Source organism: Felis catus, chromosome D4 (assembly GCF_018350175.1).
Source record: "Felis catus isolate Fca126 chromosome D4, F.catus_Fca126_mat1.0, whole genome shotgun sequence".
NCBI classification, from domain to species: Eukaryota; Metazoa; Chordata; class Mammalia; order Carnivora; family Felidae; genus Felis; species Felis catus.
This window is the reverse complement of record NC_058380.1, coordinates 18,892,196-18,918,964: the sequence shown is the minus strand read 5'-3', so window position 1 is coordinate 18,918,964 and position 26,769 is coordinate 18,892,196. Positions and strand designations below refer to the sequence as shown.

Genomic DNA, 26,769 nt, shown 5'->3' with positions numbered 1-26,769 from the left:
AAACAATTTGCAACTGTTACACGCGACTGATCTCTCATGATCTTGCATTTCCTTTATCTTTTTTTCTTTAAGTTTATTTATTTTTAGGAGAGACAACCCATGTGCCCGCATGAGTGGGAGGAGGGGCAGAGAGAGACAGGGGGAGAGAGAATCCCAAGCAGGATCCAGCACTGAGCATGGAGCCCAACATGGGGCTCGATCTCATGAACCCTGAGATTGTGACCTGAGCCAAAACTGAGTCTAAAACTTAACCGACTGAGCTACTCAGGTGCCCCAGATATAGGTTTTAATCGGTTATTTCGATTGTTTCTATGCTCTACATATTCCCTGCATTACAGGACATTAATTCTTCCTGATCATATACTGATAGAGCAACCCAACGCAAGTTCCTCAGCATAATATCAACTTCTTTTTCCTGGTACTCCCTAAATTTCTAGATTCAACCATACTTTAAAAAAAAAATATTTCAACTAAGCTAAAAAGGAATCAATTCAAACTCATGTTTACAACAGAAAATCACATACATCTTTGTTTTTTACCACATACTGACAAACTTTACAAGAAATATTAAACAATAAATAGGCTGTGGGACATCTGGGGAAGAACTAGAGAACCTAAGCCTCATATCTAATATCAGACTACACCTAGTGTTGGATTAGAAAAATCCACAATGTATAGAATGGCTTTTGTTCCTTCTTTCTTAAGCCAATTATTGACATCCCTCTGCCTTAAGACTCTCAGACTGTAGTTTGATTTCCTAGCAGAAGTCAAAGAGAACAAGATTCAGTACGCTACACAATGTTTGCTAGTAGACAGAGTCATTATATTTTAAAAAGCAACAAAGAAGAGTATGGGTCTCTCTTTCACACGACAGGAGCAGGTAAGTAATAGCAGTGACGTCCACAGCAGTAGGAAAAAGCCAGGCTATCACTACTTACCTCTTTCCCCCTATACTTCCTTTCAGACACAAAGCCTGGACACTACTTTAAGAGCATTCTCTTGTTGCCTCCCTTGTAACAATTCCCCTGGGACTGTTTGGTAGGCGTTAGATGTGTCTTTAGTTAAATTATCAACTAGATTATCCGCCTGAGGTTTGCAAGGAAGAGGAAAAAGTACTGGCGGAAAGACAGGTGAAAGGACTGGTTACAGTCTAAAACTATTGAGGACTAAATCAGCTAACCAGTACAGTCGAGTTCAACAGACTTCTCTACTTAGGATCCTGGGCCCAAAGTTTCAGCTAACAGTAAAATATAAAGATCTCATTAAAGATCAAGGTATTTATATGATAAATGTAAAATCAAGTATCACTTTTAATCTGATTACAACTCCACTCTTTATTTTCTATGGGATTTAAGACAAATGCATAAAAATAATTATAAATCTATGTTAATAAGTACACAATATATAAAGACATAATATGCGACATCAGTAACATAAAATGGGAGGGGTAGAGCAGTGAACAAGTAGAGTTTTTGTATACAATCGAAGTTGGTATCAATTTTAAATGGATTGTTATAACCTTGTGATGCTATATGTAATCTCCATAATAACAAATAATAAAATATCTATACAATATGCACACATGGAAAACAGAAGGGAATCAAACCATGTCACAACAAAAAAGTCAACTAAATGAAAATGAAGTCAGTAAGAAAGGAAATAAGCAACAAAAAAGTTGTAGAATATATGGGAAGCAAATCTCAAAATGACAAAGTCCTTCCCCATCAATATTTACTTTAAATGTACATGGTTTAAGCTTCTCAATCCAAGATCTAAATTTAAAGAATGGATTTAGGGGTGCCTGGGTGGCGCAGTTGGTTAAGCGTCCGACTTCAGCCAGGTCACGATCTCACGGTCCGTGAGTTTGAGCCCCGCGTCGGGCTCCGGGCTGATGGCTCAGAGCCTGGAGCCTGCTTCCGATTCTGTGTCTCCCTCTCTCTCTGCCCCTCCCCCATTCATGCTCTGTCTCTCTCTGTCCCAAAAATAAATAAACGTTGAAAAAAAATTAAAAAAAAAAAATAAAGAATGGATTTAAAAAATGGGATCCAACTGTCTGCCAGAGACTCAGTTTAGATCCAAGAGCACCACTAGTTTAAAAGTGAAAGAACAGAAAAAAATATCCCATGTAAATAATAAGAAATCAGAAACCCCAAAACCCTAAATTGTGAAGAAATACAAAACCTAAAGAGATCTATAACTAGTATGGAGATTGAATCAATCAGTAATCAAAACTCTCCCAATAATGAAATGTCCACAATCAGAAGATTTCACTAGTGAATTCTAGCTAACACTTAAAAGAATTAATACAAATTTTTCTCAAACTCTTCCAAAAATTAAAGAGAAAGGAACACTTCCAAGCTCATTTTTAGGCCAGCCTTTTTCTGATACCAAATCCAGACAAAGACACAGTAAAACTATAGACCAATATCCCTTATGACCACTGATGCAAAAATCCTCAACAAAATTCTAGCAAACAAAACTCAACAGTACATTAAGAGGATTATACAGCATGACTCAGGTTTTATTTCTAGGATGCGTGGATGGTTCAACATACGAAAATATATCATTGTAATACACCACATTAATAAAATAAAGGAAAAAATAAAAAAAGTATTTGAAAAAATTCCACACACTTCCATGATACAAACATCAAACAAATAAGGAATAGAAGAAAAAGAGAAAAAACTACTTCAATATAATAAAGGTCGTATATGAAAAAACTCATAGGTAACATACTCAGTGGTAAAAGACCAAAAGCTTTTCCTCTTTGCTCAGGATAAAGGATGTCCACTTAAATCACTTCTTCTCAACACAGTACTGGAAATTCTAGCCGGAGTAATTAGTCAAAACAAAGAAATAAAAAGCACCCAAATTGAAAACAAAGAGTAAAACTGCCTTTGTTCAAAAATGAACATGTAGGGGCGTCTGGGTGGCTCAGTCAGTTGAGCGTCCAACTTCGGCTCAGGTCATGATCTTGCAGTCTGTGAGTTCAAGCCCCGTGTCAGGCTCTGTGCTGACAGCTCAGAGCCTGCTTCGGATTCTGTGTCTCCCTCTCTCTCTGCCCCTCCCCCACTCGTGCTCTGTCTCTGTCAAAAATAAACATTAAAAAAAAAATTATAAAAACGAACATGTAGAAAATCCTAATAGTTACATGCATGCACACACACAGAAATAAACGAATTCAGCAAAGTTGCAGAATATTAAAATCAACTCAGAAAAATCAATTGCTATAGAGTAACAATAAATATAATCCAAAAAAAGATATTAAGAAAATTCCATTTAGAACACCATCAAAAAAGAATAAACAACCAAGGAAGAAAAAGACAAACACTGACAACTACCAAAATGCTGCTGAAAGAAATTATAGAAAACACAAAGAAATGGAAAGACATCTCATGTTCATGGACTAGAAGATTTAATATCTTAAGATGTCATTACTCAAAGCAGTTACACATTCAATGCAATCCATATCAAAATCAAAATGACATCTTTTATAACAACAGAAAATCCACCCTATAATTCGTATGGAATCTCAAAGGAGCCTAAATAGCCAAAATAATCTAGAAAATGAACAAAGCTGGATGATTCATACTCCTGATTTCAAAACTTACCACAAAGCTAACAGTAATCACAACAGTGTGGCTCTGGCATAAAGACAGAAATACAAAGGAAATAGAATGGAAAGCCCAGAAATAAATCCTCATATATATCATCAAATGGTTATTTTTCTTTTTTAATTTTTTTAACGTGTATTTAGTTTTGAGAGAGAGCGCGCGCGAGCATGCGCGAGCAGGGAAGGCACAAAGAGACAGGGAGACACAGAATCTGAAGCAGGCTCCAGGCTCTGAGCTGTCAGCAAAGAGCCTGACGTGGAGCTCGAACTCACAAACTGTTAAGATCATGACCTGAGCCAAAGTCAGAGGCCTAACTGACTGAGCCACTCAGGCACCCCTCAAATGTTTTTCAACAAAGACTACTCAATGGAAAAAGATCAGTCTTTTCAATAAATGGTACTGGGCAAATCAGATATGCAAAAGAAAGAAGCTGGGTCTATACCTTATACCATAGCCAAAAAACTCCAAGTGCATCAAAGACCTACATATGAAAGCTTCAAGTATAAAATATTTATAGAAAATATACAGAAGTTTCACGATGTTGAATTTCACACTAATTTCTTGGACATAACACCAAAAGCACAGGCAACAGATAAATGGGACCTTATCGAGTCAGTACTACCCGAAGCAATCTACATATTCAATGCAATCCCTATCAAGGTAATACCAGCATTCTTCACAGAACTTAAAAAAAAAAAACCCTAAGACTTATATGGAACCAGAAAAGACCCTGAATAACCAAAGCAATCCTGAAAAAGAAAACCAAAGCTGGAGGCATCATTAATTCCGGACTTCAAGTTATATTACAAAGCAGTAGTCATCGAGACAGTACGATACTGACACAAGAACAGACACACAGATCATTGGAAAAGAAGAGAGAACCCAGCAATGCACCCAAAGACATATGGCCAACTAATCTTTGACAAAGCAGGAAAGAATATCCAATAGAAAAAAGATAGTCTCATCAACAAATGGTGTTGGGAAAAGCGAACAGTGACAGAGAAGAATGAACCTGGACCACTTTCTTACACCATACACAAAAATAAACTCAAAATGCATGAAAGACCCAAATGTAAGACAGGAAGCCCTCAAAATCCTAGAGGAGAAAACAGGCAACAACCTTTTTACCTCAGCCACAGCAACTTCTTACTTGCCATGTCTCCAGAGGCAAGGGAAACAAAAGCAAAAATGAACTATTGGGACCTCATCAAGATAAAACGGTTCTGCAGGATGAAGGAAACAATCAGCAAAACTAAAAGGCAATGAACAGAATGGGAGAAGATATTTGCAAATGACACATCAGATAAGGGATTAGTATCTAAGACCTATTAAGAACTTACAAACTCGACACCCAAAAAACAAGTAATCGAGTGAAGAAATGGGTAAAAGACATCAATAGACACTTTTCCAAAGAAGACATCCAGATGGCTAACCAACACATGAAAAAATGCTCAACATCACTCATCATCAGGGAAATACAAATCAAAACCACAATGAGATCCCACCTTACACCTGTCAGAATGGGTGAAATTAACAACTCAGGAAACAATAGATGCTGGAGAGGATGCGGAGAAAGAGGAACCTCTTTGCACTGCTGGTGGGAATGCAAACTGGCACAGCCACTCTGGAAAATGGTATGGAGGTTTCTCACAAAATTTTGAAAAAAACAGAATTACCCTACGACCCAGCAACTGCCCTAGTAGGTATTTACCCAAAGGATACAGGAGTACTGATTCAAAGGGGCACATGCACCCCAACGTTTATAGCAGTGCTTTCGACAACAGCCAAAGTATGGAAAGAGCCCAAATGTCCATTGACTGATGAATGGATAAAGATGTGGTATACATACACAATGGAGTATTACTTGGCAATCAAAAAGAATGAAATCTTACCATTTGCAACAACATGGATGGAACTAGAGTGTATCATGCTAAGCAAAATAAGTCAGTCAAGAGAAAGACAAATAAATGATTTCACTCGTATGTGGAATTTAAGATACAAAACAGATGAACACAGGGGAAGGGATGCAAAAATAATATAAAAACAGCGAGGGAGATAAATCATAAGACTTTAAATACAAAAAATAAACTGAAAGTTGCTGGTAAGGTGTTGAGTGTGGGGGGGAGAGTGATAAAAGGGTGAGGGGCATTAAGGAGGACACTTGTTAGGATTAACATTGGGTGTTATATTTAAGTGATAAATCACTGAATTCTATTCCTGAAATCATTATTACACTGTATGTTAACCTGGATTTAAATTTAGAAAAAAATTGGACTTTATATTTACAACTTTTGAGCAAAGGACACTCTCAAAAGAGTGATACGTAAGGCAAGCCAATCCACAAAACAAAAGAAAATATTTGCAAATCATCTCTCCAGTAAGGAGTTAGTATACAGAATGCATTTAAAAAACAAAACAAAACAAATCCCAATTATAGATGGGCAAAGGACTTGAATAAACATTTCTCCAATGAAATGTATAAACTGCCAAGAAATACCTGAAAATTACCTAATCAGTAATGATTAGAGAAATGCAACTCAAAACTATAATTTGATACTACTTCATACCTACTACAGAGGACAATTCTTAAAATAAGAACAGTGCTGAAGAGGTGGGGAAATTGGAATCCTTGTGTACTGCTGGTGGAAAGATAAAATGGTATAGCTGCTATGGAAAACATAGGCCAGTTCCTCAAAAAATTAAAAACAGAATTATCATATGATCCAGCAATTCTACTTGTGGATATATACACAAAAAAAATTACAGCAAGGACTTAAATAGTTCTCTATCAATCTTCACAGCATTGTGAATGTAACAGTATTGTTACCCGAGCCCAACTTCATTACAATGACCCAAATGTCCATTGACAGAGGAACCAATAAATGTGATACGTATACATGCACAACAGAGTATTTTTCAGCCTTAAATGAAATTCTGACATATGCTACAACATGGATCAACCTTGAAGACGCTATGCTATGTGCAATAACTCAGACACAAAAGGGCAAATACTGCATGATTCCATTTATATGTTACCCAGAGTAACCAATTTATCGAGACATAACATATAATGGTGATTACCATGGGCTGGGGTATGGCGGAATGGGGCATTATTGTTTGACAAGTACTGAATTGCAGTGTGGGAAAATGACAAAGTTCTGGAGATGGATGGTGATGGTGGTCACCCAACAATGTGAATGTACTTAATGCCACTGAATTATACACTTAGAAAAAGTAAAATTTATGTTAATGTACATTTTACCACCAAAAAAACCCAACAACAATGAAATATGGTATCTCCTCAGCTAAGGAATTTCTAAGAAAATCTACAATCACATAAAACAGACAATACATACTTGGGCATCCTTATATCCATAAAAACCATGGCCTTAGCAAGTTCCACATTGAAGTGCATAGGTATCAAAATATGTTGTGTAGATACATTAAGTTTTCGAGCTTCTTTCCAATTATCACCTAATTGTGGAAAACAGTACATGTTTATTTAGCACATGTATAATTTGAAAAACACATTAAACCTAAAATTACTATGAATACTTTGTAGTCATACACTGCACGATATGGGAAATTCTTCCTATATCCAGACAATCTTAAAGCCACCTTCCCCAGTACATATAATCAACAGGTAAATTCTTTTCCCTTTCATCATTTTCCTTCTACTACTTCAAAGACTCTGTTTCAATATGAAGAAAATACTTACTAAAAACCAACAATATAGTTAAGGGCACCTAGATGGCTCAGTTGGTTGACTCTGTGACTCTTGGTTTTTGGTCAGGTCATGATCCTAGGGTCATAGGATCGAGCCCTGCATCAGGTTCCGTGCTTGGAGTCTGCTTGCGATTCATATTCCCTTCCCTCTCCCCCCTTTCTCTCTCTCTCCTCCCTCTCCCTCCCTCCTTCCTTCTGCCCCTCTTCCCAGCTTGTGTGCTCTAAAGTTAAAAACAAAATACAAAAAAACCCAACAATATAGTTTAATCAAATCTGTGCATCCATTTACAGTTGCTACACCAACCAGACTACTTTACCCAAAAAACAACATGGCTCTAAGGCAATAATGAAAAAGGCAGAGAAAAGCACAGCTCTTTTCTGTCAATAAAAGCTACCAGTTATTCAAGATTTGTTAAGAGCTATTCTAGGCAATGTTTTAATTTTCACTTAATTCTCACAATGATATTTAATCATCCCATTTTAAAAAACAGATTCACAGGAATTTATTAACTTACTTATGGTCAAAGGCTAGTGTGTGATAAAATCTGAAATTTACATCCACATCTCCTAACATGAAATGTATGTGACAATGCATCCTCATTTACGTTACCTCTTTTGAACCTAATCATTCCTTAGGTCCAATAAAGTTCCCAGTCAAGGAAAAACAAGCCAATGAATGATTAGATGTAAAGAAAGGTGGTAAAGTGAACTCTTACAATTTTTTAAATTCCAACAGTATTGAGATAAATATTTTCTTTACTTCTCAATTCACAGAAAATATTCAGAAGCACGTGATTCAGTATTTATCATTAAAGTTTATGACAATCACCTAAAGTAGCCCCAATGTCAAAAATATCTTGCTCAAAAAAGATTATTTAAGAAGAGTTAGTGCTTATCAAGAACAATTCCAAGGAATTCCAGTAATTTTCAGGTAACAATGGAATACTTTAAATTTTTTTTTTCAAAAAGCATGTCAATATTAAGTACGGTGCATGGACTTTAAAAATGACAAAAATGTAGCAAACATACCAAAATACTGTAATTTATTCCCTGAGAAAAATTTATGGATTTTCTATAAACAATTTATATTTGCCACCCACTACACTTCTGGGTTTCTTCCACACCAACTGGAATCTGACAAAAACAGAAATCAAGTTTATTATCTCAAAGCAGTTTTAGTTAAAAAAAAAAAAAAATTAAAATGTACCAATACTATATAAATCAATACTTCTAATAACTACTATTTTGGGTTCTCATTGCTTCCTTTTTTATTAGTTAGCTCAGATAATTTCAATTTGACCATATACACACTATACAGATCTCCAGAACAGCCACCAATCCAAATCTGTTGAATTATCTGAATGTTTACTAACACCTAACACTCCATGGAATCATCAACAGTATGACCCTGTAGAAAGAGGGCTCAAATTAGTCTTGGATCTCTATCTACTTTAGTGGTTCTTTACAAGTGAATTTCTGGCTGCTGACTTTATCTCAAAACTAGATCTGGATCAGAGACTCCTGATTAGTACATCAGAGTGAACGGAGTAAAGGTATGCCTAGGATACCCTCCTCAGTCCTCCTAAGACCCTCCTCAGTCTCTATCTGGCTATTTAAGGCCTGGGTGGTCAGAGGCCCTAGATCAGTTGCCTCTGGCCTTGAGCAGCTTCTTGTGATTATTCTGTATAAAATAAATACTTTAAATATGTGCCAAGGTTTTCCAACCTGGTCCAAAGGATTTCTCCATCTCAGCACTACTGACATCTGGGCCAAATAAGTGTGTGTGTGTGGGGGGGGGGGGGGGTGGTGCTTTCCTCTACCCTGTATGATGTTTAGTAGTAGCATCCCTGTCCTCCTCTCACTAGATGCTAGTAGTGCACCTACTCATCAGCAGTGACCACCAAAACGTCTCCAGACTTTAATAATGTCTCTTGAGGGATAAAAACCAGGTACCTGAGATACTGGTCCTAGGCAATATCTACTATTACTTTAAAAAAAATTTTTTTTTAATGTTTATGTTTGAAAGAGAGAGACAGAATGTGAGCAGGTGAGGGGCAGAGAAACAGGGAGACACAGAATGTGAAGCAGGCTCCAGGCTCTGAGCACAGAGCCTGACACAGGACTCAAACTCATGAGCTGTGAGATCATGACCTGAGCTGAAGTCAGCTTCCCAACTGACTGAGCCACCCAGGTGCCCCCTATGACCTTTTTAACCTTTTTTTAGATGTTTATTTATTTTGAGAGTGAGCGAGAGAGCAAGCAGGGGAGGGGCAGAGAGAGAGGAGAGAGAGAATTCCAATCAGGCTCTGTGCTAGCAGTACAGAGTCGGATGCAGGGCTTGAACTCACAAACCATGAGATCTTGACCCGAACGGAAATCAAGAGTGGGACATGCAACCGACTGAGCCACCCAGGCGCAACTACTATTACTTCTAATTCGAAAATATAAATGTTCTAATGTATTTGGGATGAAGGTCTTCAGAGAAACTGTCTAAAAACCTAATCATTGCTGCCAAATCAATCACTAAATAATCCATTATATACTTACCAACTGTGCTGTAAAGCAGCTGTATGCTTGTAAGCTGAACATCAAAGGAATCATAAGCTCTATGCATTATCTCTTCAAGTCTGGCCCCACCTTGTTTCATATCTGGTAACTCCAAACGACTTTTACTTGTCACCTTGAAGTTAATTTTAATAGTTTAGATGATGCAAAATACTTCAAAATTAAAATATAAATTTTTTATCTTTAAGACTATAACATAAAAATTTAATAAAAGATTTGTAAGTTGACATAAAAGGCTAATAGAAATGTCTTTATCTATGACATGTCTAACAAAAAGACCAGGTACAAAGTAAATTTTTACACATTAAGTTATATTTCTCAATTGCATATATTAACAGAGGAAAACCGAGCCAATCCTAGAGAATAAAACATTTAAAACTTTTTAAGATCTGACAAGAAGCCTTTTTATTAAAAACAAATTGAGACATGTGTAGCCTACAAAATGTTTCTATGGCATAATGACAGATATTTAGATACTTTTATAAGAAGAAGAATCCAGAATTAAGTATTAGAATAACTGAACTGTAGTCCCAACTTGGCCATTTATACGACCCCAACAAAGTTATATTTGTACCACCCCCTTCTTAACGTACCATACACAATACGTTTTTCACTTAACCTTCTGAAAATCACTCTACTGCCATATATAAAGATCTTATACATTCGTATGTATGTGTGTGTGTGTGTGTGTGTGTGTGTACTTACCTTAACATTTTCACCTCTATTTTAAACAGCTCATGTGCCACAGACTATCAAAACTGATTATCTCTGAAAGGTAGGTTAAGTAAATTGCCTAAGATTACAAAACTAGACACCTTACTCTTGATGTTATGCTTGTTCTACTATACTACACTACCCTTGAAACAATTCCATAACTAAAGTAAACTATAAATAATTAAGTGTATAAAGCTTATTATAAATATAAATCCAGTAAACATGTACATAATTAATAACTCAAGAGTAAAAACATAGAATAAAGGACAATATCAAGGAAAGGCATATATTTGTTGGGTAGCCAGAAAGCATGCCAATATCATCCATCCCTCGTGAGTGTTTAAATTGTTACAGCTATTTAATCTACATTTAATGATCTACAGTAATGTGGTCTAAGAGAACTTTCTACAAGGATGGCATTATTATCTCTGTATTGACAGAATAGACACAAGTCACTTGTGACTATTTTAATTCTTGAATGTGACTCATATGACTAAAGAACTAATTTTTATGTTACTTAATTTTACTCATCATAAACAATCACATGTGGCCAATGGGTACCATAGAGAACCATGCAGATCTAGAAACACACACAAAATATTCTCTATTCAAAACTGCGGGAAAAAAATGTACATAGTTGGATGGAAAGGGAAATGACTTAGGTAAATGCAAGAAGAACATCTCTCAAATTAAGATTTAACAGAACTATTAAAACATCAATATCTAAAGTTATACATGCAAAAAGTTTCTGAAGGATAAAGATGTATTTGATTATTTCCAAAACTCCCTCCCATCTGATATATTTCAGTCAAGTAGCAAATTTAAATTGAAAAGGAAAGCACTACTCTCAAATTCTGTAAATATATATTTTTTTAATTTTTTAAAATGTTTTATTATTTATTTTTGAGAGAGAGAGAGAGAGAGAGAGAGAGAGAGAGCAAGCGAGCAGGGGAGGAGCAGAGAGAGTGGGAGAGACAGAATCTGAAGCAGCTCCAGGCTCTGATCTGTTGGCACAGAGCCCAACGTGGGGCTCGAACTCACCAACTATCTAAAGTTGGACACTTAACTGACTAAGCCACCTAGACGCCCCTATAAATATAATTTTTAGGTTTTCTCCTCACCTGCAGATTTCAAATGATAATTTTGCTATTAGAAATGTAGGGAAACTACCTAATTAAATAAATCTTCACATTATTTACTAGAAAGGAAGAATTTTCAAATCCTAGAAGCTACCTAATTTAATAATCAATATAGCAAATCCAACTGTTTTAAAACAAAATACATTTTAAACAGGGAAACACCTTAAATGTCATAATATAAAACAAGTATTACTATATACCTTTAGATGACCAAGATCCAAAATAAGTAAATTTGACGTAGGGCTAAAAATTCCATCCTGTGGGATAATAACGTATGAAGCCTTCAAATCAATTTTGAGATCAAGAACTTTCTGTGTTTCAATAATATATAGTAGACCTGCAGAAAATTTGAACAGAAAATAATGTGAAATTAGTATTAATTTTGAAAATACTTTGAGCAAAGTATTTTTAATATAAAATAAAAATATTTGTTAGTCAATGTGTGTGTACACTCACTCTTGATTAAACATAAGTGAGTACAAAATTGGACTGATTCCTCAAATAAATGTATTTGACCCACAAACTCCATTTGAGTAAAACCGGGTACATATAGATTTTTTAAAATTATGTTCTATGAAACATTTAATAAGCTTGGAACTGAAGTACAGAACTGACTCAAAGCACAGTTGTTAATTTTTCCCCCCCAAATGATCTGTATTCAAACACAGACAATGTGGTTTTACTGAGGTTTGTTTGCTGAGGCAGGTATGACAGTCTCAAGAAGCAGCCAGAAGGGACAATCTAGCATTCAAGATACTCCATCTCCTGTTAAGCATTTCTCTACCCTCATTTCCATTTCTGTTTTAAGACTTCCTCATCCAATATAATCTGTTTCATATATGCCTGATTCTACAAGTCCAAGTCCCTAGATACTCCCTGCAAGCCTTACATGTCAAAAGAAAGGTTTCACTAAATGACCATATTTGTCAGAACGACCACATTTGACAAGGGTAACTAACTACATACATGTGTGTGTTCTGTAAGCTGATCACCCTACTTGACAAAAAAGGAAAAGATCTGAAAACCTTCACACCTAAGAAAAAATGAAGAATACAAGAAACAAATCAGGTTATATAGGAAGAAGATAATAATAGAGGCTAATATAGAAAAAAAAAATCAAAAATGGAAGGGGGGAATGAATGAAGAACCAAAATATATAAAGCTCTTAGCAGGTAAGTGTCTTCCCAAATTAGTAAATTTTAACTTTCTGGAAAAATATTAAAAGTAATTTACTGATTTTTTTAAAATTCAAGAACATAGTAGCACCCCACTTTTTCATACGATTAGCATTTATTCTACATAATAATTAATACTATTTGTGTACAGAAGGAAACAGAATTAGAAGAATAGACTTCAAATTGTGAAGTCTGTTACCTTTCGATGGTAATATACTAAAGACCTCCACTTTCTAAAATATTTCCATAACATCTGAAGTTTATACAGTGGATATTTACTATTTTGGTAATTCTTTCCTAAGTAAAAAAAGCTTAGGAAAACAAAGCTTAGGAAAAAAATGTCTACAAATCTGAAGGAATATGGTAAGTCTCCAACACAATGCATTCATATTTAACAATAACAAGTAATGGTTTCTACAATTAGGAAGAATCGATCAGAAAACAGGTCTGACCTTATGCTTATGAATTCTACTGAGTATGTATTATACTAATACACAGAATTTGAACTATAAATGGCATGTGAGATTTTAACAGTAGATGGGTAAATGCAAACCCTACAGCTTCTAGAATTAAGGTAATTAATTATCTGCAATCTAATATAAAACATACTCAGATGGAGAAAATCATGGGGAAAATGAGTAAAAACCAGAGAAGGCACTAATATGAAAAACATAATGCCCAGCTCTCTGTGAAAAAGAAGTGAATAATGTATTCAAAATGCAATCATAAAACTGAGAGGTAATGGAGCCTAATGATATGATGCTTAAACTAGTTAGACAGCTCTTGAAGGTCTCATCAAAACATCAAGTGAATTTTTTACTTTACTTGGCTAAAATATTTTCTCTTAGGAGAAAGAAAAAACAGGAGAATCATATTAGCACATCTCATTTTTACCAACAAAGATAAAGTGAATACAAAGGAAAGGGTGGGAGAAAAATGACAATTTCATGTTATATTTTGTGACAGGCAGAACTAAATGAATTCTGATTTCAATTAGAGATATAATCCAGACTTAACAAAAATGGGGTTCTAAAGCTAACACTTTGACATTAAAATTGGAAACCACTCAAGTGAGAATTTCACCCAAGAATTAAAATGTCAAAAATAGCTAAAAAGCAGTCTATGCAATAATCTCAGATTTTGAGGAGACACTGACAACAGGAAAGATACTACCAAAAACAAAAATAAAACTTTTAAGAATCTATAGAAATGTCAGAAAGATTAAATGCCTGGTATATTTGGAGGGTGGGGAGAGAGAGGAGGAGTTCATTGTTTCAAAGGCAGTTTTTAGTTATAGTCAGAACAGAAGTAACATTATGGAAGCAAAAATAAAACCAGCCTTCTTTGAATTATGTAAAGAAAATATGTGATTGAAAAACCAAAGAGCTCTGTTCCTGTGGTTTTTTTTAATCCATCTGGCTCTTCAAAAATTACACTGAACCTGGAAAAGCACGATACAGTAAGACAACTTAAAACTCTTAACCGGTAAGATTTTGACTTAAGGGACACTTGGTAAAGTCACATCCCAGCTGCTGATATTAATCAATATTAACACTTTCCTAGAAATCACTGACAACTACAGAGGTCTTAGAAGACTGAAATGAAAAAATGCCAGATTATTTTTTTAATGTTTGATTTTTTGAGAGAGAGACAGAGAGAGTGCATGCAAGCAAGGGGAAGGGCAGAGAGAGGGAGAGAGAGAATCCCAAGGAGGCTCCGCAATGCTAGTGCAGAGCCTGATGCAGGGATCGAACTCACAAACTTGAGATCATGCCCGGAGTCAAAAATCAAGTTAGATGCTTAACTGACTACTAAGCCACCCAGGTGCTCTGCCCAGATTACTTTAGAAAGAAGAAAAATTTAATATTTTTTATTAATTGCTCAAGTGAATGTGGACCGTGAGAAAACTTTAAACACACAAATAAATGCAGGGCAAGTAAAAAGGAAAGCACTCATCATTGGAAGCTAATAAGTTTCATAAAATAGGCATTCTATATTAACTAAACTTTCTCTAAGTTAAAAAAAAAAACTTTTTCAACGTTTATTTGTTTTTGAGACAGAGCATGAATGGGGTAGGGGCAGAGTCAGAGGGAGACACAGAATCCAAAGCAGGCTCCAGGCTCTGAGCTGTAAGCACAGAATCCGATGCAGGGTTTGAACTCACAAACCATGAGATCCTGACCTGAGGTGAAATACACAGTCAGATGCTTAACCAACTGAGGCACCCAGGTGTCCCTAAAAATGTATTTTTTTAATATATTTTAAAAATGGAATCTGTAGCTTAAAATCTTCCACAATGAAACCTCCAAGCCTATATGGTTTTACTGTTCAATTAGGCCAAATATTGAAGGAGGAAGTAACACCCAATCTTATAAAAACTCTCCGCAAGAATAAAACAAGAATTCTTATTTTCTGAGGCCAATATATTAATATCTGGAATTCCTTATCTGAAAGGAAAAAGACAGGTTTATTCCCTCATGAACAGAATTGCAAAAATCCTAACAAAATTTGCAATTAACTTGAGTGTGGTAATAAGTTTGACGTGAGTGTAAGAAATGATCGTTATATTTGATTTTAAATATAAAAATACTAATTAGTTTAAACAAAACTGTTCTAATCCAGAAGCATAAATTTAAAGTACAGTTTACTAAAGTAAGTTAAACATGACTAAAAGTTTAGTATACAATATGCTGCTGCTGAATATAACAACATTAATACTGGCACTTACCTGTTGCTGTCTTGTCACGAAATTCTTCAAGTTTAATCAAAGTTGCTGAAGTGAGCTGTGCTAGATTTACCTCTTTGGGAGGTCTGAAAAATTCCACTATACTATTCACCGTTCTCTGTTAAAGTAAGTATCATTAACATTAGGCACAAACTCAAAGTAAACTGAAATGCATTAAAACTTAGGTATTTAAAAATGCTTACTGCATCATATATCATTTCTAAAGGTTCAGCTTCTATGATACACCTTTGAGCAGCAGTTTCATCTAACGGATTTATCTCAAATATAATTTGGAAGAGTGACGTAGCATCATCCAAGGAAGAAAGGAGGTGAGGTTTTGTTGAGTTATCTGGTAAGCCAGTGACATGAAATGAATCAATTTTGGTTTCAAATCTACATGAATAAAGATAGGACAAAAATTAGCTGTCAGTGCAGTTTTAAGGTATTTCAGAAACTGAAAATTAAAATTAATGAAAACAATTTCAGTTAGGATTTCCTGCTACTCCATTCCATTCAGATCATAGAAAATACACAACTATTCGATCTGAAATGACATAAATTAATTCACAAACAACTCTTCTCACATGTTGATTTCAACATAAAAAAGGCTATTTAAGGGTTAGGGGTTTAAAGTTCCCCATAAAAGGAGTTTGGAAGTTATCACTCAATACTAACAAGTAAAAGGCTGACCCAAGTCTTCTTGGATATGTAAGAGAAGGAATGACACAATGCAAATCACTGCCCCCCAGACTGGAGAGACAGGTGAATACGGGGAGTCACAGAACACAGACTCATGAAAGAAAACTACCCTGTACACCAGGGCCAAGGTTGGAAAACCTGAACTGTTTCATTCTCCTGAACTGCTGGAGATTCAGTGTGGACAATTCTGAGGTTAAAAACTCTAGAGGGACTCAGTAATAGGAGAGAGCCCAAAATATTTTAAGATACAACTCCAGGAATTAGACCAGGTTCCTACATAAATACTGGAGAAAAATCCCCTTGTGCTTCAGGCAACAGAAGCAGAAAAGAAATCCAGAGCACTGTGTTCTCAAAAAGGCATGCCCTATCGAGCAACTAGTTCCCCAGAGCCTAACCTGATGAGGTATTATCAGAGCCAAATGACCCAGCAAAGGGAAATACCCAACTCCAGTCAGGTCTACTATTCCATATGCAACAAGGGAAATACCCAATTCCAGCCAACTCTAGCTATCCTATCCCACCTAAGGCAGTAAGAAGGGAGGTACTGAGAAATATACATAAACATATATGTGTATATGTTAGTGTTTATATGTATCTATTTACTGTATTTTTCACCCCAGACATCATGTCTATCAAGAAAAAATAATAATACTAAAAAGCAAAAAACACAATTTGAAGTGACAGTACAAGCATCAGAACCAGATAGGCAGGAATTCTAGAACTATTCAAAAACAACAATTAAGAAGCACCTGAGTGGCTCAGTCAGTTGAGGATCCAACTCTTGATTTCAGCTCAGGATGTGACCTCACCACCATGATCTCATGGTGCTGAGAGCCTGCTGGGTGTGAAGGCTGCTTGGGATTGTATCTCCCCCTCTGCCCCTCTACCCAGTTCGCATGCACGTACGCACGCACTCTCTCTAAAATAAAAATAAGTAGGGGCAGCTGGGTGGCTCAGTTGGTTAATCGAACTCCGGCTCAGGTCATGATCTCTCAGTTTGTGAGTTCGAGCCCCATGTCAGGCTCTGTGCTAACAGCTCAGAGCCTGGAGCCTGCTTCAGGTCTGTGTCTCCCTCTCTTTCTGCCCCTTCCCTGCTCACGGACTGTCTCTCTCTGTCTCTCAATAATAAATAAATATTTTTAAAAAAATTTTTAATAAAAATTAAAACAATTAATATGTTAAGGGGTCTAATGAATAAAGCAGACAGCATGCAAGAACAGATGAGCAATATAAGCAGAGAGATGGAAAGCCTGAGAAAGAACCTAAAATAAATATGAAAGATCAGTAACACTGTAACAAGAATGTCTTTAAATGGGCTTACCAGGAGACTAGAAACAGCTGATGAAATTAATCCCTGAACCAGAGAATGCATCAGTAGAACCATAAAAACACAGATATCAGAGAATAAAGACTAAAACAAAACAGTAACCAAGCACTATGCGACAACAAAAGATGTACCATATGCACAAAAATACCAGAAGGAAAAGAAAAAGGTACAGAATACATATTTTAAAAAGAATGATGATTTCTACAAATTAATGTCAAACATTAAACCGTGGATCCAGAAAGCTCAGAGAAAAGCAGAATAAATGCAAAAGAGAAAAACTACCCCTACACGTTTCACACTACAAAAAAAAAATCAAATATAAAGAAAAGACCCTGAAAGAAATAAAAGAAAAAAAAATACCTTACATATAGAGGAGCAAAGGTAAGAATTACATCTGCTTTGTTAGAAACCATAGAAGCAAAAAAAGTATAGTGAAAAATTTAAAGTGTTAAGAGAAAAAAAAACACAAACTTAGAATTCTGTACCCTATAAAAATCCTCCTTCAAAAGTGAAGAGAAAATAAAAACTTTCTAAGACAAACAGAAATTGAAGGAAATTGTTGCAACTAGACTTGCCTTTTGAGAAATATTTAGAAGCTATATAGGAAGAAAGAAAAAATGTAAGTTAGAAACTCAGATCTACATAAAGAACTCAAGATTACAGAAGAAGGAAAAAGTAAAGGTAAAATAAAAACCTTTATTTTACTTATTTTATTGATCTAACAAATTACTATGTTCCAAATCACAGTAATAAGTTGGTTATGTATGCTTACATGTATTTTAGGTGTGTATATACGTATACTCTTATGCATGCTCATGTACAAGTGAAATGAGTAATAGTAATGATACCAGGGACTAGAAGAAGGAATACGGGTATTTTTGTTCTTATAAAGTACTCACACTACCCATGAAATACTATAGTGTTATTTGAAAGCTCACTTGGATCATTATTAATCTATATAGAAAACTCTAGGGGCAACCACAAAAAAAAATTAGAAAAAAAGTTATAACTTGTTATGATAATAAAGGTGAGAAAACAAAATCATACAAAATACTCAATTAAACCACAAAGGCCAGAAAAGGCATGAAAGACAAACAAAGGAACAAGGAACAAGGGCACCAAACAAAAAACAGAACTATGGTAGATGTTAATGTTACAACAATGAGAAGACAAGCCACAGACTATGAAAAAATATTCACAAAAGACACATCTAATAAGAGTTATCCAAAATATACAAAGAACTCTTAAAACTAAAAAAACCCCAAACAACACAGTTTATAAAGGGGGCCAAAGCCTTAACAGACACCTCACCGAAGACAATGTACAGATGGCAAATAAGCACACGAGAAGATGCTCCACATCAGGTACAGCAAGGAAATGCAAATGGAAACAAAACAGATGCCAGGGCACCTTGGTGGCTTAGTTGGTTAAGCGTCTGATTCTTGATTTCAGGTCACTATCTCCCAGTCATGAGATAGAGCCCTGCATCACAGGGAGCCTGCTTAAGATTCTCTCTTCTCTCTGCCCCTCCCCCCGCTCATGCTCTGTCTCAAAAAACAAAAACAAAAACAAAAACAACCACAGATGCCACTACACACCAATTAGAATGGCCAAAATCTGAAACACTGACAACAACCAAATAAGGGCAAGGATGTAGGAACTCTCACACATTACTAGTGGGAATGCAAAATGGTACAGCCTGTGGAAAACCATGTGGTGGCAATTTCTTATAAAACTAATTTCTTACAAAACTAAACATACTCTTACCATACAATCCAGCAGTCATGCTTCTTGGTATTTACTCAAAAAAGTTGAAAACTTATATGAAAACCTGTACACAGATGTTTATAGCAACTTTATTTATAATTGCCAAAACTCTAAAGCAACCAAGATGGGTTTCAGTAGGCGAATGGATAAACTGTTATAGCCTGACAACACCATGTTCTTAAGCACTTTAACAAATGTACCACTGAGCCAAGAAAAGGCATGATGGAACCTTAAGTGCATATTACAAAGTGAAAAGTCGTCAATCTGAGAAGGATACATAGTATATGATTCTAACTACACGCATGACATTCTGGAAAAGGCACAACTATGAACACAGTAAAAGATCAGAGGTTGAGGGATGGGGATGATGGATAGGCTGAACAGAGAATTTTTAGGGCAATGAAAATACTCTGTATGATCCCATAGTGATGGACACATCATTATATGTTTGTCCAAACCCACATAATGCACACTACCAAGAACGAGTGATAATATAAACTATGAACTTTGGGTAAGTATAATGGGCCACAAAGAAGAGAAAAATTGGGAGTAATGCTTAATGAGTACGGGGTTTCACTTTGTGGGGATTCTGTGACCAGACAGGGGAAGTGATTATTCAACATTATGAATATATTAAATCCCACTGAATTGTACTCTTTGGGGATGATTTTATGTCAATTTTAGCTCAATAAGGAAAAGTTAATAAAACAAATTTACTGAATTAGTAAATGCATACATTACCAAAAAAATTCCTGAAATCACTAACCTACCAGGTAAAGATACTTGAAAAAGTAACCTAAGCCTAAAACAAGCAGAATAAAGAAAATATAAAGGTGAGAGGATAAATAAAATAGAGAATAGACAAATACAGGAAAACACAAAACCAAAGCTGTTTTTTTTCTTAAAGGATCAACAAAATTTAGCTTAAGAAAGAAGAGCAAAGACTCAAAAAAAATTAAGAGTAAAAAAAAAAAAAAAAGACATTATGAGGTTTCACAGAAAGAAAGGGGGATTATGGTAATACCGTAACCAACGACTTGCCAACAAATTAGATAGCTTAAATTAAGTGGACAAATTCCTAAAAAACTACCAAAACTTACTGGAAAAAAAAAAAAAACCCAGAATATCTAAATAGACCTAAGAAAAAGATTAGATTAAGTTAATAATTAAAAACTTCCCACAAAGAAACGCTAAGGCCTCAGTGACATTACTGGTGAATTCTACCAGCAAACATCTAATGAAGAATCAATGCCAATTCTTTACAAACTATTCCAAGGATGAGGGAACATTTCCTAACTTATTATACAAGGACAGTATTATTGTCTTAATACAAAACAACAGACAAAGCAATCACAAGAAAACTACAGACTTATATTCTCTTATGAACAGACATAAAAATCCTCTCCAGCAAACCAAATCCAGCTGTATGTAGACAAAATTATACATATGCCCGAAAGAATACATGGTTATTTTATCCTCTGAAAATAATTTAAGGTAATAAACCATAAATCAAAAGAATAAAGAACAAAAACACCACGATCATCTCAATAGACACAGAAAATGCATTTGACACAATCTAACAACCTTCTGGGCCAAACAAAACAAAACTCAACAAACTAGTAATAGAAGGAAATTTTCCAACTTGATAAAAGGCATCTATGAAAAATCCACACTTAACATCATATTTAAAAGAGTAAGCCATTCTTCATAAGATAAACAACTAGAAAAGGATTCCCTTTCTGACCACTTTTCAACATAGCACTGAAGGTTCAAACAAGAACAATTAAGAAAGAAATTAAAGGTGTCCACATTGGAAATACCGATGTAAAACTATCTCTATTTTCAGATGCAATGCTCTTGAATGCAGAAAATCCCAAGGTATTCACTAAAAACTATTCAAATAAACAAGTTTATCAAGCTTGCAGGGTATATACAAGATTGCAGATCAATAAACAAAAATCAATTGTATTTCTACACACTTGTAATAAAAAAATCCAAAAGTGAAATTAAGAACATGATGCCACCTGTAATAGCATTGATGGGGTTCAGGACACGCAGCCCCCAAATATGGCACCTTGGCATAATGAATACTTCAAGTTGAAGGAGTTTGAGAAACAGCAGAAGCAGGAAGGTCACTCTGATATTCCCCTACCCTTACTTCCCTCAAACCCTCATATAACAGGTGCCCTCCCTATACCTAGAGCAAAGCAGCATCTTCCTCTCTAAAGACAAAGGTAAACTGAGAAGAATACTAACAAACAGGGCTTGTTGAAGTTCCCCCAGTCAAGTATACTTACCTTACACTCCCTGACCTTTCAAGTCCTTCCCAATTGTCCACTCTTCATCAAAGCTAACGTAGTCTAGTCTAACTGGTTCTTTGCATCTTCATTTCCTTATGAAGACTCTCATGTCAATTTAAAACTTACACAAAATAAATCTGTATGCTTCTCTCTTGTTAGTCTTCATCAGATTTAATTTTTAGATACAGCAAGGCACCCAAAAAGGGTTGAGGAACACTCTTCCCTTCCATACAACATCAAAACCAATAATATACATGAGAATATGCTTAATAAAAAAAGGTATAAAACTTGTAACTCTGAAAGGTATAAAACACTGTTGAAATTAATGAAGATCTAAATAAATGGAAAGACATCCAATGTTCACAGGCTATAAAACAATACTGTTTAAATGTCAGTACCTAAAACTGATCTACAGATTCAACACATTCATTAAATCTAACCTGAATTTTTTTGGCAGAAATGGACAAGAGCAGCTGAAAAGACACAAAGAAATTCAAGAAAATCAGAGGAGCAAGAAAAAGAAAAAGGAAACTGGGTGTATCACTGGCAGCAGATTAATATAGATGAATGGGCATAGTGTCTAGAAATAAAATCTTACATTTATGGTAAACTCATTTTGATGAAGATACCAAGATCATTCAATGGGGAAATAAGTTTTCCCAATACATGATGATAGGACAAATGAGAGAAGAGAATGAAGTTGAACCCCAACCTCAAGCCATATACAAATGTTAACTCAAAGTGCATCATAAACCGAAGAGATGAAGGTATAAAATTCCCACAAGAAAATAAAGGAATATACCTTTGTGTCCTTGAGTTATGCAAAGACTTCTTGAGTCTTTAATTCAACAAAAAATAAACTGGACTTCATCAAAACCCAAAATATCCAGCAAAGAATACCATCAAAAATATGAAAACAGTAAATGAGAGAAAAGAACTAAAAAACTTTCATTTCATATGAGATTTTTTCAGTAATACATATAGAACTCTTAAAACTCTCCCAACAAATAAGAGTCTGGGGCCAGATAGCTCTCCAGGGGAATTCTACCAAACATTTAAAGCTGTTCTTCCTTTGAAGCTGTTCTAAAAAATAGAAATGGAAGCAAAACTTCCAAACTCATTCTACCAGGCCTTGATTTTAAAAGCAAAGATCCCACTAAAAAGGAGAACTACGGACCAATTTCCCTGATGAACATGGATGCAAAAATTCTCAACAAAATACTAGCAAACTGGATGCAGCAATATATTAAAATAATTCTTCATATTCTTGGGATGCAGAGCTGGTTCAGTATCTGCAAATTAATCAATGTGATACATCACGTTAATAAAAGGAAGGATAAGAACCACATGATCCTATCAGTAGATGCAGAAAAAGCATTTGACAGAATACAGCATCCTTTCTTGATAAAAACCCTCAATAAAGTAGGGATAGGAGGATCATACCTCAAGACCATAAAGGTCACATACAAAAGACTATCTTCAATGGGGAAAAACGGAGAGCTTTCCCCCTAAGGTCAGGAACACAACAAGGATGTCTACCCACACCACTGTTATTCAACATAATACTGGAAGTCCAGCAATCAGACAACATAAAAAAACAAAAGGCATTCAAATCAGCAAGGAGGAAGTCCAACTTTGACTCTTTGCAGAAGACATGATACTCTATGTGGAAAACCCAAAAGATTCCACCAAAAACTGCTAGAATGGATACATGAATTCAGCAAAGTCACAGGACACAAAAATCAATGCACAGAAATCAGCTGCATTTCTATACACCAATAATGAAGCAGCAGAAAGAGAAATCAAGGAAATCAATCCCATTGACAATTGCACCAAAAACCATAAAATACCTAGGAATAAACCTAACCAAACAGGGGAAAAATCTATACACTGAAAACTGTAACAATTTTATGAAAGAAATTGAAGAAGACACAAAAAATGGAAAAAAATTCCATGCCCATAGATTGGAAGAACATTATTGTTAAAATATCAATACTACCCAAAGCAATCTACATATTCAATGCAATCCCTATCAACATAACACCAGCATTCTTCACAGAACTAGAACAAACAAGCCTAAAATTGTATGGAACCAGAAAAGACCCCCATTAGGCAAAGCAATCCTGAAAAACAAAACCAAAGCTGGAGGCATCACAATTCCGGACTTCAAGCTGTATTACAAAGCTGTAATCATCAGGACTGTATGGTACTGGCACAAAAACAGACACATAGATCATTGGAACAGAATAGAAAACCCAGAAATGGACCCACAGACATATGGCCAACTAATCTTGGACAAAGCAGGAAAGAATATCCAATGGAAAAAAAAAAGTCTCTTCAGCAAGTGGTGCTGGGAAAACCGAAGAGTGACATGCAGAAGAATGAACCTGGACCACTTTGTTACACCATAGTCAGAGATAAACATAAAGGAATAAAGGATGAAAGACCTAAATGGATGAAAGACCTCAACATAAGACAGAAAGCCCTCAAAATCCTAGAGGAGAAAATAGGCCACAATCTCTTTGACCTCAGCTGCAGCAACTTCTGACTGGACATGTCTCCAGAGGCAAGGGAAACAAAAGCAAAAATGAACTATTGGGACCTCATCAAAATAAAGGAAACCATCAGCAAAACTAAAAGGCAACCAATGGAATGTGAGAAGACACCTGCAAATGACCTATCAGATAAGGGGTTAGTATCCAAAATCTATAAAGAACTTATCAAACTCAACACCCAAAAAAACAATCCAGTGAAGAAATAATCCAAAAGACATGAATAGATACATTTCCAAAGACATCAGGATGGCTGACATATGAAAAAATGCTTAACACCATTCATCATCAGGGAAATACAGATCAAAACCACAATGAGATCCCACCTCACACCTGTCAGAATGGTTAAAAATTAACTCCGGCAACAACAGATGTTGGTAAGGATGTGGAGAAAGAGGAACCTTTTTGCACCGCTGGTGGGAATGCAAACTAGTGCAGCCACTCTGGAAAACAGTATGGAGGTTCCTCAAAAAATGAAAAATAGAACTAGCCCATGACGCAGCAATTGCACTGCTAGGTATTTTACCAAGGGATACAGGGGTGCTGATTCAAAGGGGCACGTGCACCCCAATGTTTATAACAGCATTATCAGCAATAGGCAAAGTATGAAAAGAGCCCAAATGTCTATTGGCTGATGACTAGATGAAGAAGGTGTGGTATGTATACACACACACACACACACACACACACACACACACACACACACAATGGAATAATTACTCAGCCATCGAAAATGAACCCCTGCCATTTGCAACAACGTGGATGGAACTACAGTGTATTATGCTAAGCGAAATAAGTCAGTCAGAGAAACATAACTATCGTATGACTTCACTCATATGTGGAATTTAAGAAACAAAACAGATGAACATAAAGGATGGGAAGCAAAAATAATATCAAAACAGAGGGAGACAAACCTTAAGAGACTCTTAAATACAAAGAACTGTGGGTTGCTGGCAGGGTGTTGGATGAGGGGGCAGGGGGAAGGGCTGAAGGGGTGAGGGGCAGTAAGGAGGGTACTTGTTTTGATGAGCACTAGGTGTTATATGTAAGTGATGAATCACTAACTTCTATTCCTGAAATTATTACTACACTCTATGTTAACTAACTTGGATTTAAGTTTTAAATAAATAATAAAAAATATTAAAATAGTTGCTAAGGGAAAAAAAAGAACTCTTAAAGCAGAATAATCAAAAGACAACCCAATGGGCTATAACTTAATACACATTTCTCTAAAGACTATACAGAAACGGCTACCTGATCACACAAAAAGATGCTTAACATGATTAGCTATCAGGGAAATGCAAATCAAAACAACAGTGAGATACCAATTCACACCCGGTAGGATGGCTGTAATCCAAAGGAAGGTAAGTGTTGGCAAGGATGTAGATCAATTAGAAACTTCAGTACACTACTGATAGGAACGTAAAATGTGCAACTTCTTTGGAAGACAGTCTGGCAATTCCTTAAAAATTTAGACACAGAGTTACCGTATGAGGAAACACTTCTGCTCCGAAGTATGCACCTAAGAAAATTTAAAACCTATTGTCCATATAAAATATTGCCAGTAAATATTCATAGCAACATTACTCATAATAACCAAAAAGTAGAAACAAGCCAAATATCCATCATTTGATGAATGGGCAAACAAAATGTCCATATGATGGAATATTACTGGGCAATAGAAAAGGGAAAAAAAACACTAATTCATACTATACCACAGATGAACCTTGAAAATATGCGAAATGAAAAAAAGAAAAGAAAAATATGCTAAGTGAAAGGAGCTGGACAGAAAAGGCCATATAATTTATGATTTCATTCATTTGAAATGCCTCCAACAGACAAATTCTTAGAAATTACTTTTTGCCCTACACTGGGGAAAAGGGAGAATGAGGAGTGGCTAATAGGTGTAGGATTTCTTTTTTTGTTTTGTTTGTTTTTAATTTTTTTTTTTAACGTTTATTTTTTTGAGACAGAGAGAGAGCATGAACAGGGGAGGGTCAGAGAGAGGGAGACACAGAATCCGAAACAGGCTCCAGGCTCTGAGCTGTCAGCACACAGCCCGACACGGGGCTCGAACTCACGGACCGCAAGATCATGACCTGAGCCGACCGAAGTCAGCCGCCCAACCGACTGAGCCACCCAGGTGCCCCTCTTTTTTTGTTTTTAAATTTTTTTAATGTTTATTTATTTTTGAGAGACAGTATGAGCAGGAGAGGGGCGGGAAGACACAGAATCTGAACCAGGCTCGACGCTGGGCTTGAACTCACGAACCATGAGAACATGACCTGAGCTGAATGAAGTCAGATGCTTATCCAACTGAGCCACCCAGGCGCCCCTAGGATTTCTTTTCTTTAGAGTGTTAAAATGTACTGGAAATAAGATAATGGTAATTGTTGCACAACTCTGTAAATATACCAATGTGAATTTCATGTAAGATACTAATGAGCTGTACACTTTAAACGGATG

At 35.7% G+C, this 26,769-nt stretch overlaps 1 protein-coding gene across 7 annotated transcripts in view; it reads right to left on the bottom strand.

The window, feature by feature from the left end:
- Positions 1-26,769, bottom strand: part of VPS13A (vacuolar protein sorting 13 homolog A) — a 253,881-nt gene that overhangs the window by 177,903 nt on the left and 49,209 nt on the right. For all 7 annotated transcript variants that reach the window (XM_023243364.2, XM_045043176.1, XM_023243365.2 and 4 more), the window contains 5 exons: positions 15,862-16,051; positions 15,662-15,776; positions 11,959-12,095; positions 9,888-10,020; positions 6,971-7,088 (listed from right to left, as the gene is read on the bottom strand). In XM_023243364.2, coding sequence (XP_023099132.2) covers positions 6,971-7,088; positions 9,888-10,020; positions 11,959-12,095; positions 15,662-15,776; positions 15,862-16,051 — 693 coding nt within the window. The remainder of the gene's footprint in view (positions 1-6,970; positions 7,089-9,887; positions 10,021-11,958; positions 12,096-15,661; positions 15,777-15,861; positions 16,052-26,769) is intronic.